This window comes from Accipiter gentilis, chromosome 8 (assembly GCF_929443795.1).
Source record: "Accipiter gentilis chromosome 8, bAccGen1.1, whole genome shotgun sequence".
In the NCBI taxonomy this organism is placed as follows: Eukaryota; Metazoa; Chordata; class Aves; order Accipitriformes; family Accipitridae; genus Astur; species Astur gentilis.
The window spans coordinates 31334136-31351569 of NC_064887.1; the positions used below are offsets into that span (position 1 = coordinate 31334136).

The window sequence follows — 17434 nt, forward strand, 5'->3', positions numbered from 1 at the left end:
ACCACATATATTTTGCTGCTTGAAAATTGATTCAATGAATATGAAATTTTTTAAAAAGCAGTATATTAATTGTCGGAGGAAATAAATGCAAGTTCAGTAAAGGCCTGGCTAGATTTATGCATAGGCATAACTTGATCTGGAGACTTTCTTTTATCAGACCTCTTTTTAAAACAGAAAAAATAATCTTATTTGGTTTCCAAATTGCACAATCATTTCATAGCGTGGCAAGTGGGAAGATAATTATTTTACTTCATTTAGAATGTTGTTATTGAAAAGAAAGACTGAGATGGGCAATCCCACTGTTTCATTTACTTTCAAACCTCAGTTCTTTAGTATGTTAAAAAAAGCCAGCCAATTATGACTTCTCAAAGGAAAACCCACTTACACAAATATATGCCCTACTCCTTAAGATCACTTAGGTAAAAGGTAGCAGTTAGCAATGCTAAGGCACAGTACAACAGATGATGGAGCTACTAGCTTGCCACCTCTGTGTTAGGAGTCAGGAAATTTACAGACCGTACATGAGCATGTGTCTACACAGCGCTGCATAACTGTGCACCATTCATATCTGGCCTTAAAAAATGTATCCGTAAAGTACCAGTAAAGTTTTCAAGCTGCAGCTCAGCATCATATTTTCTGTATATGCCAAATAATTCCAGAGAAGTTCAATCTGAGGAATGACTTAGGACATTTTACCCATTTAGTGCTAAATTTTGAATGTTCTTCTACCTCATTACTACCTTACTTATGTTTATGTGGTTTTTGCTGTGAGAAGAAGATTCACAATCCTTTTTCTCAACAGCTATGCAAAAACCATACCCAAACACAAAACCCCACCAATGCTTGACCACACACAAAAGCGACAGTAATTTCATTTTAGAGAATGAAAGGTACATGCAAGGAAATGGAGAAATGTTTTAGGCTGGCTACCTGAAGCTACTGGTGATGCTAATAGCAGCATCAGCAAATGCAGACGTACATCATCGATGAGAACTACAGGTGAAGAGTAAGTGCAAACTGCAACAGTTTTTACGTATTAGTCTATAAGTATGTTAACAAGACACATAGGTCCCAGGATCTACAATAAAATTACCCAAGTTTTACAGAATTTCCTCTTTCAAGGCCATAACTGGCTTTTGAGAATACAGGTAATGAATTTTAGGATGATAGGATATTATGTTTCCATTGTTTTATTTTTGTGAAGGATTATTGTACCTTTTGCTATAGAAGCGTGGATTTTAAAAGCCATAGTTTCTTCCAGTGGGTTGTACTCTGTTGTAATAGAGGAAGCATGGAGCGTTTCCACCAAGAAAGGCATCTTTCCTTTAGTGTAATCATAGGTGATAGTGTGGTTCCATGTATAGGGAACACTAACTCCATCTATAGTGAAGAGACGAGTAGAATGGGCATACAGTTGCCCAGGACCAGTTTGAATATAGTCTTCTGTATAATCCTGAAACAGCAAAATTCAGGCATCAGCCACTGAGTACAGCGAACATCACTACATTTTTTGTATTTTAAAGTGGTATGAGATGTATTCCAACAAACTTTTTTTTTTTCTTAACAGCTGAACATAACATATTTCACAGAACACATGCCTTTTTTAGTCTTATTTTAACTGTTGAATCTTAACAGCATCTGGTACATTGCTTCAAATAAGAAACAGGCTGTGATACTGAGGAACCTGATGACAGGGGCCTCAGCAGAGCATTTCCAAAAATCTGAAAATGATCTTATTGTTCTGTAACAATCTTTCGAGGTCTAAATATTTTTTGTGTTTCTAAGTCAGATGCTGACAACATGTGCTAAATAAACAATCAGTAGAGGAAAATTCTGCCACTGAAAAAAGGTATAAATATTGGACATGCTACATATTGCAGTGTATTGAAATATCAAGAACTTCATGTATATTTATTGTACTGTGGGATTAATATATTAAAACAATTTCACTGGTTACCTACCACTAACTAATTACCACCTTTATAGAAACAATGGTAAAGAATATTCTTTCTTGTAAAGTAAAACAAATTATCAAGCACCTGGTTTTAAACCAAAACTTTAATACCACATATTGTATTAAGCAAAATGTTTGTCATGTGATGCACTAAACCAAAAAGCCAGAAGAACAGTTCCTTTGAATTCCATCTTTCTATCAGGAGTACAATGTCAGTGATAGAAGCTATCTTACTAGGAGCAGTAGAGAGTATCTCAAAGAACCAACAGGCAGAGCAATTCAGTAGCGAGATTATAACCTTTTGCCATACGATCATGCAAACTGCCCTCTCTAATCATTCCTGAAAAAGGTCATAGAGAAGTGTCATTCTTTGAAAAAAGCAAATTCTGCAAAACATTTCAGATGAATTGCATAATAGGACTGTTTGCCATAATAGATATCTCCACAAGAGAAAGTTTTGATGCTATAGCAGACAAAGGAGCACATCAACAGCATCATGACAGTGTGCACGATAACACCACACCCTGTGTTGCAATCCAATTCAGAATCTGTTAATCCCCTGTCTTTGCAACTTCATCAGCCACAGGAATGTTTCTCTGCCAGACTACATGTAATTGTAGCTGCAAATGAATCATCAGTAATATTGAGAAATTTCTGCAAGGTGCCATGGTATAAGAGAGCTGGTGTCATCCTTAGGGAAGGCAAAATGTCAAGACAGGATTAAGATGCACCTTTATAGCTCTATTGAAAGCAACGCCTGACATGCCTGCCTGTGATAACTAGCCCCAAAGACACTTCTCAACACTAGCTTCTAACATCTAAAAACCTTGAGTGACCCGTACTACCTTCCCAATGACAAGTTCTTGTTTTTAAAGGCAATATGAACATCTGTCAGTTAAACCAGGCATAGAATAAGTCACATACTATAAAACAGTTTTCAGGCCTTAGTGTCTACTGCTTGAATATAGATGAGAGATGAAGTATGTATCGATGAGAGAAGGGGGTGTTATCTCGAGCAGCTTTACCTTCACATCAACATCAGCTACTGACTGGAGCTGCAGCACGTGGCCACTCACAACAACATCCAGCAGCAAGGCTCCATCTGAATCCAAGCCCCGCGCAATATGAGTCATTCGCAGAACCTCACCTATGAATTTTAACAGCACATTGATTTATAAAACATCTTAACCAGAGACTCATGTTAGCCACACAGTATCTGAATTGGGATCCCTTGACCAGTTATTTTATACTCATTTTTATAAGGCGTACCATGCCTATAATAAACTTCACATTTTTCAAATCACAGCTCTAAAAGCTGTATTTAAGCCTCAGAAAGCCATAGTCATTCAGAAATATTGGTGTAAGCACAAGACTCAAAATTCAGCAACAGTTATTGTGCTATTTTTTAAGAACTACGGTATCTATCAAGCTTATTGGAAACAGAGAGATGGTATATCACAGGTAACGAACCAGTGGCAAACTCCACTTGAGTTTCTCTCTTGAAGACTGCATCAGTGAGTGTAAAACCGTTCATTGCTTCTCCAATTTCTTTTGCAGTTGTCCAATAAACTGGGCTGAGTATAGAAACAAGCTTTCTCATCGCTGGACCTGAAAGAAATGCAACATAACATTGGAGAGCTTTTTTCCTAACATCACGTGGCTCACATCTGTAGGAGTTAAATATGAAGACCTAACACTAGTGTAACCCTTAAGATTTAAACCAGCAAAAATAGATATTGCTATATTCAGAGGAACCATTTTACAAATATTAATGTACTAGAAGTAAATATTGAAGATTCCCTTTTCCTCTCTCTGTCTATGGAAAGTTTAGATCAGTTTCTTTAGTGACACTTAATGAAATGAAGTGCTGAAAACTGGCATTGCACAGAATTCAGCCTGGGTCAAGGAAAAAGGTGATAAAAAGTAATAAAAAGCCTACCAAGGCTCCGAGGGACGTTTGTAATCTTTGCTTGTATTACTCTAGTTTCAGAATCAGGACTGTCTGTTACTGTGGTATTCAGGAAAGCAATTCCAAATTCAATATCATTAATGTTTCCAATGATGCTGCCTTTGGCACGTGAAGGCCCACCTGTGCAGGGGAGGGAAGGGAGAAAGGAAGAAAAAAAAAAAAAAAAGGCCCATGTGAAAACTCTACGGTCTGATATTTTGGGGGAGAGAAAATTGAGAAATATTGTCCAGCATTTTAAGAAGTAAGGATACTTCTGCATATATTACTACTTTATTTGCAAAAGTAAAGCTCACAACCTGCAGATAACAGGATGCTGTACATATGTGGTCTGGGAGACATGCACAGTAACATGGGAATTGCCTTATGCACTCACCCCTGTCTGAAAAGCGACAATTGTTTTAACAGCATACTCTAGTGCTATGTAGCAGGTTAACAAAAAAATTATCCAGCTGAAGTTGCGGGGCAGATTTAAGTCAAAAAAATTAAACTACTTGGTCAACTGGCCAAGACATGGGAGAGTACCGGTCAAATCAGGAGTGCCACAGGCTTTCACCATGTTGTCATTGCGTGCAGGCTGTAAATTAACTCACCAGGACATGCTTGGGTGTTACACCTGGATATTTGGGAGGAGTCTCCAGGACAAGGACGTCCATGATTTAACGGGGCTGGACTGCTGCACAGGCGTATTCGGGTCTGCTCTCCTCCTCCACAAGAGGAAGAGCACTGGCTCCATGTTTGCCACTGCCCCCAGTTTCCATCCACTGAAGATACAAAGAATGAAGAAAGCGACTTTTCATTTTAAAGGTGTCAGGCTGCACCAGTGATGCTTTAGTGTCATTCCTTTTTGACGGAACCAATGTGTTAGAGAAAAGAAATAGCTCAAAGGATGACAAAAACACCTTAATGAGCAGGCATGAGCACTTCTCCCCTCAGAAACACACCACCTTCAAAATTTTGTTTGTCTATCAGCTGTACCAGAAACAAGGAGTCTCTTCCAGTGGATGTTTCCAGTATAACGGTTGGGGATTTAACAAGAGCCACATAAAATTCTTCCCTAAGTCACGTTGAAGAGGTACCATTTCATGGCTGACCAGGGAAGCTTTGTACGGTATAAACTACATGTGTCACTCCACACAATCATGCAAGTCCTCCCTAAGGGTGGCACACAAGAGGTCGGTCCAGTGTGCGGGTAATTTGCTCAGCTGGTGTTTGGGACTTCTGCCAGCCACACCCCCCAGGAGGTTCTGCAGAGATGCCTCCTGCCAGTCTCTGCATCTGTTACCTGAAAGCATCAGGCTCCACAGAAACCGATTTCAAAACTGAAAAAACATTGTCACATGTATGCAGACCCATCACAAACCAGTTGATAAAGAACAGCTGTCAATGTTCAGGGTCTCCTGTCATACTTTTTGGTAGCCTATCACTAGAGACAACCTATCTGTCTAGAGCTTTGAGTGCTTTTACTCCTACAGAGAAAATATCTGAGGTTGCATGGGTATAAAACTGATGGAAGAGTACAAGAAACCAAACAAAACATAACTCTTGCAAATAAGGAACACATGTTCTACTAGCCAAACACTCTACAAGAGGTCAATCAGAGCTGGCTTGAACTACACTTGTGGGAGTCTGCACAGCCTTGATAACGACAGGTGATACAATAGGGCCATGACCGGACATTGAACAGAGTAATCTGGAAATGCCTGATCTGATACGATATTTGCCCAAAACTAGCAATGGTAAGAGGAAAGTAACAATTAAAACTTTGCTTAAGACAACCATTAGCCAAAATAACAGTAACAAGGGAACTGAAAAGGACTGTAAAAGTGGCATGAAAGTTTGTGATTGGGCAGGATAAACCCAAGCAAGAGGAGGGTAAAGACGGAACAGTCAGACCGGACTTGACATTGTAACCTCCATTGAGACCTGATGGAGAATTGTCCTCGCATGCCACGAGCAGCTGGCATCCAGCTCGCAGGGGCTGACACTATGGGGTGCAGCAAGCAGGGGCCCACACCTGCGGTGTGCAGATGCGGCCTCGTCAGGGGCTTTGTTACCAGCAGGTAGGTCAGCATGCATGTGGCACAGGTGTGCATAAAGTTGTGCATCTCCCGCAGGAGGAGGGTGTGTAAAGGGGTGCGCATAGAGGAGGGATTTAATGATTTATTATTTTTATTTTTATTATATTAGAATTAATAATACAATAATAATAACCATCGTCGTCATCATCCCCCCCTCCCCCCTTTCTGGGATGAGTTATAGAAGGGTGTTTAGAAATTTGTAGGTGTTTAGTAAGTCTCTAGCATTGTGGTTTATCTTCCATATCACTGATACTGATCCTGAATGTGTAAGTTCACCGATTGCCCCTTAGTTATGTATTGTCAATAAAGCAATTAACTGCTTTGATTATCATTTTACAGCATTTGAGCTGAGCATTTTTCCCTGCTCCTGGAATACATTATGAGAGTTCACTGGGAGCCTCATAAACTGTATTTACTGTAAAAACTAAGTAGAATTATTAGGTGTAGGAGAGATTTTCATATGCTATTTCCTGTTTTGAATTAGTCCACCTCATTTGGGGAAAATCTAACATGTAAAGGGGGAAATCCTTGTAAGGTGACGGTCATTTAAAGAAAAAGTGAGAGCGGATCATTAGATTTATGAAATCTTAAGTTATTACAGGAATGTCCTACATTCCTTTCATAATATGAAAATCTCACGTACATTATGTATACCCTGAAGTCTTCCAGGGAAAGCTGCATTTAATTTCTCTGTTAGTCTGAGCACTCACCAGGGCACAGTTCAGTGCTGCATCTCTGGATCTGCATGTCAGCCCCTGCGCATGCCCTTCCACCGCTGGCAGGACGAGGATTGTCACAGGTCCGGTATCGCCTCATCTGGCCTCCGTTGCACGTTCGGCTACAAGTTCCCCAACTACTCCATGGGCCCCAGTTGCCATGAACTGTAAAAATAAGTCAGATTTTATGTCTTCCTCTTAATAACAGATACTTAAAACCAGACAGTCAAGCTAGGAAAATATTCCTGTTGGAGAGTAACTTTTAAATTTCTTTTCCCAAAATAAAAATAAAACCCCCAGACAATTAAAGATCTAAGGAAGTTATCTTGTCCAGCATTCTGTGATTTCTCAGAGCGTATTAACCAACTCCAGAACACTGTCAGTCGTAAGAAAAGTACGCAACACATATTATTAACCAAATGAGTCACTACACTTTACTGTGAGATATGAGAGAATCACGTTGCAGTACTTTCTGACAGGACAGTTTTAACACCGCTGCCACCACAGGAGGGGACATAGTTGGAATGTATTGGCTTTGTGTGGCAAGGTTTTGGTAGTGGGGAGGCTACAGGGGCTTCTGTGAGAAGCTGCTGGAAGCTTCCCCTGTGTCCAACAGAGACCATACCAGCCGGCTCTGAGACGGATCTGCTGCCGACCAAGGCCGAGCCAATCAGTGATAATGGTAGTGCCTCTGTGATAACAGATTTAAGAAGGAAAAAAAAAGTTGCAGGGCACACAGAAACCGCAGCTGGAGAGAGGAGTGAGAACATGTAAGAGAAACAACCCTGCAGACCCCCAGGTCAGTGAAGAAGGAGGGGGAGGAGGTGCTCAAGGCACCGGAGCAGAGATTCCCCTGCAGCCCGTGGTGAAGACGACCATGGTGAGGCAGGCTGTGTCCCTGCAGCCCAGGGAGGTCCACGGTGGAACAGATATCCGTCGGCAGCCCGTGAAGGACCCCACACAGGAGCAGGTGGGTGCCCAAAGGAGGCTGTGACCCCGTGGGAAGCCTGCGCTGGAGCAGGCTCCTGGCAGGACCTGTGGCCCCATGGAATGGACCCAGGCTGGAGCAGTTCGTGAAGAACTGCAGCCCGTGGGAAGGACCCACGTTGGAGAAGTTCGTGGAGGACTGTCTCCCATGGGAGATACCCCATGATGGAGCAGGGGAAGAATGTGATGAATCCTGCCCCTGAAGAGGCTGAAGCGGCAGAGACAACATGTGATGAACTGACCCCAGCCCCCATTTCCCGTCCCCCTGCGCCGCTGGGGGGTAGGTAGAGATTTTGGGAGTGAAGCTGTGCCCAGGAAGAAGGGAGGGGTGGAGGGAAGGTGTTTTGAGATTTGGTTTTACTTCTCATTACCCTGCTCTGGTTCATTGGCAATAAACTGAGTTAATTTTCCCCAAGTTGAGTCTGTTTTGCCCATGACAGTAATTGGAGAATGATCTCTCCCTGTCCTTATCTCGAACCACGAGCCCTTTGTTCTATTTTCTCTCCCCTGTCCAGCTGATGGGCGGGGAGTGATAGAACAGCTTTGGTGGGTACCTGACGTCCAGCCAGGGTTAATCCACCACAGATAGGTGCATGACCTCTGACAGTCTGGTAGGACCTTATGAACCAGCTGCTACTGGTTTGTGCTCCTAACAGTTAATATTTAAAATGTCCCAGTCACGCTGACTGATGAAGAGATGCTTACACTCTTGCCAGGCAGCTAATACCACTTGCCTGTGTTCAGACCCTCTGATTTCTGTGGGAGTGTGTGATTTGTGGAGGGCTTCCTTTCTCTCATGCATACATACAAACCCAGTCAGTGGACAAGCAGCCTGACCCAGAGCACTTACTTGGACAAGGATCACTGTTGCAAAAATCAATTTGCATGTCATTTCCTTCACATTTGTGGCCCCCGAACTGTGGGGCTGGGTCTGAGCAGTGGCGTGTTCTCTGCCTGCTGCCTCCTCCACAGGACACGGTGCAGGCACTCCAGCTGCTCCACGTGGCCCACTTCCCATCCACTGGCAAGAAAGGTATAGCATGGTACAGTTACAGTCTCTGACATTAGAAATAACAAAGCAAATCAGTGTTACATCAGGGTAAAACTGACTGTAGGATGTTACTGACTCTCTCTGTAGAGCATCTAAGCTACATAAGGATTTCTACACAGGGATTTCCAGGAGTGAAACTGGAGAAAAGCGTGACGTGTCTTTTAAATGACCTGTAAGCCTGACCAGAATCATGGTCAGGGATCACTCAGTCCTCAAGCTCAGAGAGTCTGATATTTCTAGGTATCTGTAAGCAAGTCAAAACATGTAAAAAGTAGTCCCTGAAATTACCACACTGGGCAGATGGCTGGTACTAGTGCCATCCCCAAAAAACCAGTCTAGCTGCAGCTGCACTGTCTGAAGATGTAACCATCACCACCTTCTCCCCCCACCTTCCTAACCAACCTTTGATTTACCAGCTCAGCTGTTTATAGGAGTTATTACTAAATTATCTCATGTGAGCCAGGTTTGAGCAGTTGAATAGTATGGCCTTTGATCTCCCAAGATGCGGTGACACAAACTGTTAAAAATAGGTATATCCATGTGAGCACTTGAGTTGGTGGTTGAGAAGAGGCTGATCAGTCACAAACTAGCTGTAAGCAATAGCATCCTCAGCAGCAGCCCATCAAGCCAGAGAAATGTGCAACATTTAGCCCTCAGTTGCTTGACTACTGCAGGGTCAGTTCTCTCTTCTACCAGTTGACAGTTACAGTGGGGACTCAACTTAGGATCTGGCATGTGCAAAATGGAATGTGAAGCCAGAAGAATCTAGCCTGAACTGCTGCACATTCCATTTCATGAAATTTCCCTTCGTTACCCCTGCACTCAGCCAGATACAGAGGTCAGATTTAAAAAACTTGAGTTTTCCTATCCAGTCATGGACGACTCATTGAAATGTCGAAGAAAAGGATAAATGAATAACAGAACCTAGGAAAAAAAGAAATGTTTAGGAAACCTGTAATTTTGCTGCCAAGAATTTAAAATGCTGCTTTCACACAGTGGCAGGGTAAAGGAAGAGAGGCAAGGACAGGAGAAGAAATCCCATGTGTTAGGTCTATAAAGGGATGCTAAAGATAGTGACAGGGGCCAGTGAAAAGAAAAGGTTTACATTAATTTTTTTCAGGGACTACACTTTTAGAACTGGAAAGCTTTCAATAAAGTAGAATTTGGAAAGGAAATGACAAGTTTGTCATTGTTCTCTTTGTGTCCAATGCATCTTACCTGGGCAGCGTCTCTTGTTGCAAACCTGCATCTGTGCATCAGACCCCTCACAGTATGATCCATCATGGGAAGGAGGAGGGTTATTGCAGAGCCTCAGTCGTGTCTGAGTACCTTTCCCACAAGTCTCGCTGCAAGGACCCCATGGCAGCCAAGAACTCCACTCACCGTCAACTGCAAAGGCAGCACAGCTATAAAACTGTTTCAATTATACAGCTGCTTTAACATGAAATTACAGCTCCACAGCCTAAGGCAAAAAAGCTACACTGTTCAATATCAATAAATGAAATATTCTGAATAAGCCCTTGAAAAAACCTTTGCCTTGAGCAACAGCTAAAATGAATCAACAGTTTTCAGAAGAGAGATCAATTCTTTCCTTTTTGTTTTCTGAATACATCACTTCACCTCACTACAATCTTGGAACAACAGAACTGAATCAGTTCCGATTGATCAGATCTGGTGTTTTCATAAGTTTTTGGCTCTGACTGTCCTGTGCTAGGCTGAGGGTCTCAGCAGGGGAAGGGGCATGCTGGCTAAAAGCTGGCACACAGCTTCATTGGCTAGCAGTAAGCAGGAGCCAGAACTGATTTTGTTGCCAAGATCTAGAGAAATTAATCTCTAGATGGTGGATGAACATTTAGCACCACAGTGGTAGCAAAGCCAGTGAAAAAGGGAAAAATCAATATTGTAAAAATTGTACAGAAGGAAACATGCCAGCAGTGAAGGGTTATGAACCTGTCAAATGCAGGAAGCACTACTAAGACAGGAAGGAAACCTGAACATTCAGCTAGTTATGAGAAAGATGTTGCTGAAAACTAAAACAACAGAGAAAAACATACTGATAATGTCTTAAATTATTAACTATTATGTTTTACATGTTTTTTTAATAGCTTTTTCTTTTTCATTTTAATTAGCTTTGCATGACAGAGTAGTGAGTGAGCATATGGGTAACAAACACTGAAAAACATGAAAATACAAAATTAACATTTTTATTGGGGTGGGGGGAAGAGAAATTGCTGAAAATTTTCCTTGCACTTACTTTTGTGACTTCAGTTTCCAAGAACTACTGCCATTCGATACATTACAAGTAATGTTAATATAAAAAAATTCAGCATTTAATTCTTTTATAATTTAATAATCTGAAACAAGCTGAGAGAATTTGCGTTGGGGGGGGGGGAATCTCTACAGAAAGCCCCTTATGCAACTAATTCTAACCAAATCTTCTCTTACCTGGGCAAGGCCTAATGTTACACATGACTGAATCCACAGCACTGCCATCACAGGGCTTCCCACCATGCTGAGTTAGCGGGTTACTGCAGGTTCTGGTTCTGGTCCTGTTGCCTTGTCCACAGCTCTTTGAACACTCTTCCCACAGCCCCCACTCTGACCAGTTGCCATCCACTAAGAAACAGAAAACCCCATGGTTTTAATTAAAACATATTTTCAAGGTATTTATTGAGATTTCCTCTTCCTTTCCACAGAAGTAAAAATGAATTCTAACTTCTTAGAAAAAGTAGTATGTCATGAAGATCCATAGTGATAACGGTTCACTGTTAGGGCACTTAACATAAAGTACATTAAAAGTATCAATTTGTTAAAGAAATACCTGGACACGGCTTATTGTGGCAGCTGCGTATGTCTGTATCGGGCCCCTCACACCTCCTCCCACCATTTGCTGGAAGAGGGTTGTTGCACTGACGGACTCGCTCCTGAACACCTTGACCACAAGTTACGCTGCAAGCTCGCCATTCAAGCCAATCAGAAAATCCACCATGCACTGCAGTGAGAAAAATTATGCTCTATTTGTAACGTGCTTGTGCTTATAACACTCCTAAATTGATACAGCAAAGTGAAAAATGCACTTCATAAGCCGTACTTGGAAATCAAACTCCCTTCACATCTTCATTACTGCAGAAATATCTTACTACAGTTCAGAGAATACTTCAGCTGCTCTGAAATAGTTACTGCTTATGCTCCTAAATGCTTTTCTTTAGAGGTACAATTAAATTATGGTATCTGTTCTGAGAATGGGATCTACTTCAAGACCCTTTCATTGTTATTTATGTCTCTCACTCCTTCACACTCATCTGTCTTACACAGCTGGATGAGCATAATGGAACAAATTTCATGAAACAAACCCACTGACATCTCAGATTAGGCTTAACATATACTTAATGCATATATGGAAGATAAGATAAAATCTCTTATCCATAATATATGAATAAGATACAATCTTGATCATAATTAATCTCAATTAATGCTGTAATCTACCAGTTTGATAGTCACAGTCCTATATTTTGTGAACCTACCCTGGACAGTCAGTGGTACTCTAACAAGAACAGATCCCATTAGATTCCTTGCTACACACTCATATTCAGACGTATCTTCCTTCTGTGCTGCAACAATACGCAAGGAGCCGTTAGACAGAACAGTCACTCTCTCATCGCTCACAACTGGATGACCTTGGCGGGACCATTTGATGGTTGGAGGAGGCTCTCCATTTGCCTGGCAGTTCAGCATTGCTGTGGCACCAGCTTCAATAACTGTCTCTACAGGTTCAACAGTAATGACTGGAGGACCTGAAAGAGAAAGGTTTCTTTAGGCAATAGCACATGGCTACATTTTTTTCATTGTATTGAATATTAAAGATCTGGTCAGAACGGGGGCAAAAAATTCCTAAGTCAGTTTACTTTGACTAACATTATTATTGTTGATCTTCCACTGTCAAAATATATGCAAGTTAAAATGACAACGATAGGCTTTTTTTAATATGTAGCAATCTGAGAACCAAAGTGGGATTGAGAGGCTTGACTATATGAGCACACAGTCGTCTTTATTGCTAAAATGTGTTGCTTTTCATGAAACCTGCAGGAAGATGCTATTAATCATGTCCAGAGGCAACTGAGACATAAGTCACAGATCCATACTGCTTGAGGCTGTAATAGGAAAGGGATGTTCAGAAATTCTACCACTAGTGAAAAAAATAATTCTAAAATATCACTTCTGCCAAAAATAAAATACTGTCAGTGAAAGCTGGGATTCATCTCACGTAAGTGACTTAATTTAAAAGTTAAATGTCTAGTTTAGTCCAGTTGTAAAGACATCCTCTCAAGTCAACTGAGAGAAACAGGCCCTTTCAGAAGGTGATTCACCCCATTCTAAGTTGGTTTCTAAGATGAGGCTGAATCACCCTCTGTATGCCTCTCCTCTTTGACCTCAATCGCTAGCTTAGACTAGACTCTGAAATATTAATGATGAAAGATGAGACGAATCTTAACCTACAGTGCACTGCCCAACCTCCAAAACTTCAATGGGCACTATCCAAAGGTATGTTATCACTCCAATCTAGCGGCATTAAACTTATCACTTTGAGTCTTACTCTGGAGTGTTAGCGTCAGACTGCGTTCCACCACACCAGCATCATTGGTAGCCACGCACTTGTAGTCACCAGCATCTTCATTCTAAAGAAATGAAAACCAAATAGTCATATAACCTGTCAACATGTAATGAAGGTTTCAGTTAACAGTGCACCTTCTGCAGGTGAATTTTCTGCAACACATGGCATGCACTAGATCTTAAGAGGCACCCAGTTAGATTCTAGGGAATCCCAACATTTTGGTTTTATTAACATTAAGCTGATACTGTAAATTATTTTTACTGTTACTAATCCATTTTTTATTTCCTTCAACTCCTTAATTCTGAGGATAATTTTTTTTTTATTTAAATGAACTGAAAGGAGCTGCTGTTTCTAACCCTATTCCAAAATACAGGCATTGGTTTATAGGGATAAGATGGGCCTTGCCATTCATGTTAGGAATTTCGATGCTAAGAAGTTTGCACGTGGAGAACACAATTGCTTTTCAGCTGACTTGACTGGGTAGAACCCAGGCTCTTTTAAGGTCAAAAGCAAAAGTCCCATTTAATTGGGCATGACCAGGATTTCACATACCAATGATTAGTATGTAGATTCAGTCTTTCTGACAATTAAAGAGAACAATAGCCCCTCCCCGCCCCCCCCCCTCCCCCGGGGGCGTTTTGTCACAGTAATTTGAGTCTAATTCTAAAAGCAAAAGTGGATTAAATGTCTAGCCTCACTCTTTCAAAGTAATATGATCTGGAATACCTTTATTAATCAAGTACAATGCAGAAACATATCATAACAGACCAGTGACTCACTACAGTGCCGTAGATAGCAAGAGAACCATTGTTAAGCTGTTGGATCCTGTTGCTAATTGGAATGCCAACTCCTTTTTTGCTCCACTGGATGGTTGGAGGTGGATCTCCTCTGACTTCACAATTCAATATAGCATTGCCACCCAAGGGCTCAATTCGGCTAGAGTGGTAATCCCCTTTGAAGACCGGAGGCTCTGAAAAACCAAGTGATGGCAGAGAAATAGCAGAGTCAAAATAAAATGCCCTTAATGAAATTGCTGGTAGGCATCATTCATCTCTGACTTTCTGAAGTGTGAATTTCAACCTGTTTCAATTTTTTTCCATTTAGCCATACACTAGGTAACAAATACTAGGGGTAACTTTTAAACTGAAAGAGGATAGATTTAGATTAGTTATTAGGAAAAAATTCTTCACTGTGAGGGTGGCAATTCACTGGAACAAGTTGCCTAGAGAGTCTGTGGATGCCCTATCCCTGGCAGTGTTCAAGGCCAGGTTGGATGAGGCTTTGAGCAACCTGGTCTAGTGGAAGGTGTCCCTGCCCATGGCAGGGGGGTGGAACTAGATGATCTTTAAGGTCCCTTCCAACCCAAACCATTCTATGACTCTATGATTCTACTATCAAAACAGATGGCTGTGTGAAACTGTCCAATAGTGACCACAACTACTGTTATTTTACATACCTTTGACGTACACAAAACCAATAGCTTTGATTGAGCCAACTGTGTTTTCTGCTGTACATACATAGGTACCAGAGTCATCTTTAGATACTCTTTCAATAACAAGTTCACTGTGTCCATTTACATCATCATATTGTGCTGAAGGGAGAACACACAGTAAAGGGTTACTTCAATGATCTTAATCGTACACAACTCAGTGACTGGGATGTTGTAAGATTGTTTGAATTAGAGTGCTATTCAACAACACAGCTCAATGGCACTGTGCCATTTCATTTCTGGGACACCTCAGAAATGCACAGAAAAGTCACTGCTGTGACATTTGCCCACATGCGTGTATTCATTTAAGTAGTCCCTTAATTTTGAGTTGTTGGATGCTGAGTAAATATCATCAGACACTGAATGTTCTTAATGTGTTACACTATTGGCAACAGAAGAGGAACAACTTCTTAATTATCTTCCTTACAGCTTTGTTTCAGAGGCAATTTAATGGTGTGATTGCATAATACTGAAGATATTCCCCACACAAGCACTCCCTAACAAGTTTGTTCCCTGTAGATTTTTTTCCTTCCTTATCCTAAACTAATTGCAATACTATGTGGGGGAAAACAACTCTAGAGCAGAATGCCCAGTAAGACCCAGTGTTACCCACCTGGAATGATGTTATTGTTAAAGGTCCATGTTATTTTGGGTACAGGTATCCCAGTTGCTTTGCAAGTTAATCTGAGCTGTTCTCCTTTAGTCAAAGCTACATCTCCAGGCAGTTCCGTAAAAGCTGGAAGTACATGAACTATCAGGGTGACAGTGTGTGTGTCTTCTCCAGCAGCATTGTTAGCAATACAGGTGTAACTACCAGAATCTTCAGGCTGAAAGAAAGCATGTTGGGGAAATTTCAGCTGTCATACATCCTATAAAATGCTACCACCTGTAACAATAGGAGAACCTCAAAAGGTTTGGACAAGCATTCAGCAGAAATGCTCATCTGAACTCTTTCACTTCCTCTAAATTTGAAAGATGACCTACACGTCTTTTTGCCCTTCCTGAGAATTTATCACTACAAATTCTTCACAGATATTTTACTCCTCAAAGGATAATGAAACATTTATAAAGACTCTGGAACATTAAGAACAAGAAAACAAAATAAAACAAAGACTAATGCAGAAGTGGGTGAAAACTAAGAGAAGCAGGGTCTTATTACTGCTAAACCTGTCAAGTCATAGCTTAGATTTACGGAACTTACAACAACATTGTCCAAAATGAGGTCTCCATCTGGCACAGCCCGGTATTTTCCTACTGACTGTGTTAACAGCATATTGTCCTTCTTCCAGTTTATTGTTGGTGTTGGAATCCCCTCAGCCACACAGGACAGAACAGCCTGGGAGTCCTCTGTGACTGTGTACTGCACATCCGTGCTGTGAATCTTGGGTGGAACTGTGAGAAGGTTTATTAAAAAGATTTACCTCCATGTATTATCCAAGAACTACTGTAAAAGCATACAATAGTGAACTAAAGAAACCATTGCCTGGATCTTCTGTATCGTTTCTTGTCTCCATCAATGACCACCATTAATCATGCCAGAGAAATGTGTGAAATACTTGTAACAAAGTATAAACCAAGTTAAGGAAATATAATATTCTTCCTAAATTCAACCAACTGGCTTATAATACAACCAAATAAAACTCACCCATTAAGTAGCACAATTTTCCTGAACTTCTCCCTTACATCCTAGCTCCTTACCCTCCGTATATTCATGCTGTGATAACATACATTGTTTCCGTACAGACCCACTTACTGTGCACAGCAAGCTCCATGCTAGAAGTGCTGGACCCTGCCAGGTTTGCCGCTATGCATGTGTAACGGCCAGCGTCACCAGGCTGTACAAACACAATCTGCAGAGCACCAGTGCTAAGAATTCTTCTTCTAATGGACTCTGTTAGTTGCTGTCCATCTTTATGCCAACTGATCTCTGGCCCAGGGTAGCCTTCAGCCTCACACTGCAGAGTGATAGATTGATCAACAGGAACAACATATTTCTTGAGGTGGGACTTGATAACAGGAGGAACTGAAAAGAAATAAGAAAATTTTTAAAAGAATTAGATGTTGTAAGAAGCATGGAACACTTTAGTTCTTAGTGAAAATAATACTAAAAGCATACTTTGATCCTAAAGTAGACAGACAACTAAACGGAATAAACTTCCTGGGTTCTATTCAGCATTGCATCAAATAGGAAAGCATTGGATCCATTTCTATTGCTCAGAAATGTCTTTTGACCAGCAGAAAGCATGCACAAATTTCTTGCTGTAAATCACTACAAGAGTTTAAAAGATAATTTACCTTGAACTTTCAGTTTGATCTTCCCCAGAGCAGTGCCAGCTGGATTTTGAGCAACGCACATATAAGTGCCAGCATCTTCAACAGTTGATTTTGCAATCTGTAAACTGCCACTTGGAAGAACCATATAACTGTTGCCTAGAACAAATATAAGCAAAGTATGACACTTGTGTGTGTGTGTGTGGTTTTGTTTGTTTTTAAACGAATGGGTTCCTTAGATATAAATTTGAACGTTCCAAAAAGAGAAAATAAGCTTCTGAGTTACAGCAAGTAGGCTGGAGTTACA

The 17434-nt window shown here is 41.0% G+C and overlaps 1 protein-coding gene across 1 annotated transcript in view; it reads right to left on the bottom strand.

Annotated features, from left to right (window-relative positions):
• HMCN1 (hemicentin 1) overlaps positions 1 to 17434 on the bottom strand; it is a 203760-nt gene that overhangs the window by 16193 nt on the left and 170133 nt on the right. The window contains exons 80-97 of the mRNA XM_049809134.1: positions 17152 to 17286; positions 16610 to 16879; positions 16058 to 16248; positions 15470 to 15683; positions 14824 to 14958; positions 14147 to 14337; positions 13350 to 13431; positions 12280 to 12549; positions 11577 to 11747; positions 11201 to 11371; positions 9974 to 10144; positions 8555 to 8725; positions 6712 to 6882; positions 4514 to 4684; positions 3894 to 4043; positions 3425 to 3562; positions 2980 to 3101; positions 1216 to 1453 (exon numbers count right to left, since the gene is read on the bottom strand). Of these exons, the coding sequence (XP_049665091.1) occupies positions 1216 to 1453; positions 2980 to 3101; positions 3425 to 3562; positions 3894 to 4043; positions 4514 to 4684; positions 6712 to 6882; positions 8555 to 8725; positions 9974 to 10144; positions 11201 to 11371; positions 11577 to 11747; positions 12280 to 12549; positions 13350 to 13431; positions 14147 to 14337; positions 14824 to 14958; positions 15470 to 15683; positions 16058 to 16248; positions 16610 to 16879; positions 17152 to 17286 (3162 nt within the window). The remainder of the gene's footprint in view (positions 1 to 1215; positions 1454 to 2979; positions 3102 to 3424; positions 3563 to 3893; positions 4044 to 4513; positions 4685 to 6711; positions 6883 to 8554; positions 8726 to 9973; positions 10145 to 11200; positions 11372 to 11576; positions 11748 to 12279; positions 12550 to 13349; positions 13432 to 14146; positions 14338 to 14823; positions 14959 to 15469; positions 15684 to 16057; positions 16249 to 16609; positions 16880 to 17151; positions 17287 to 17434) is intronic.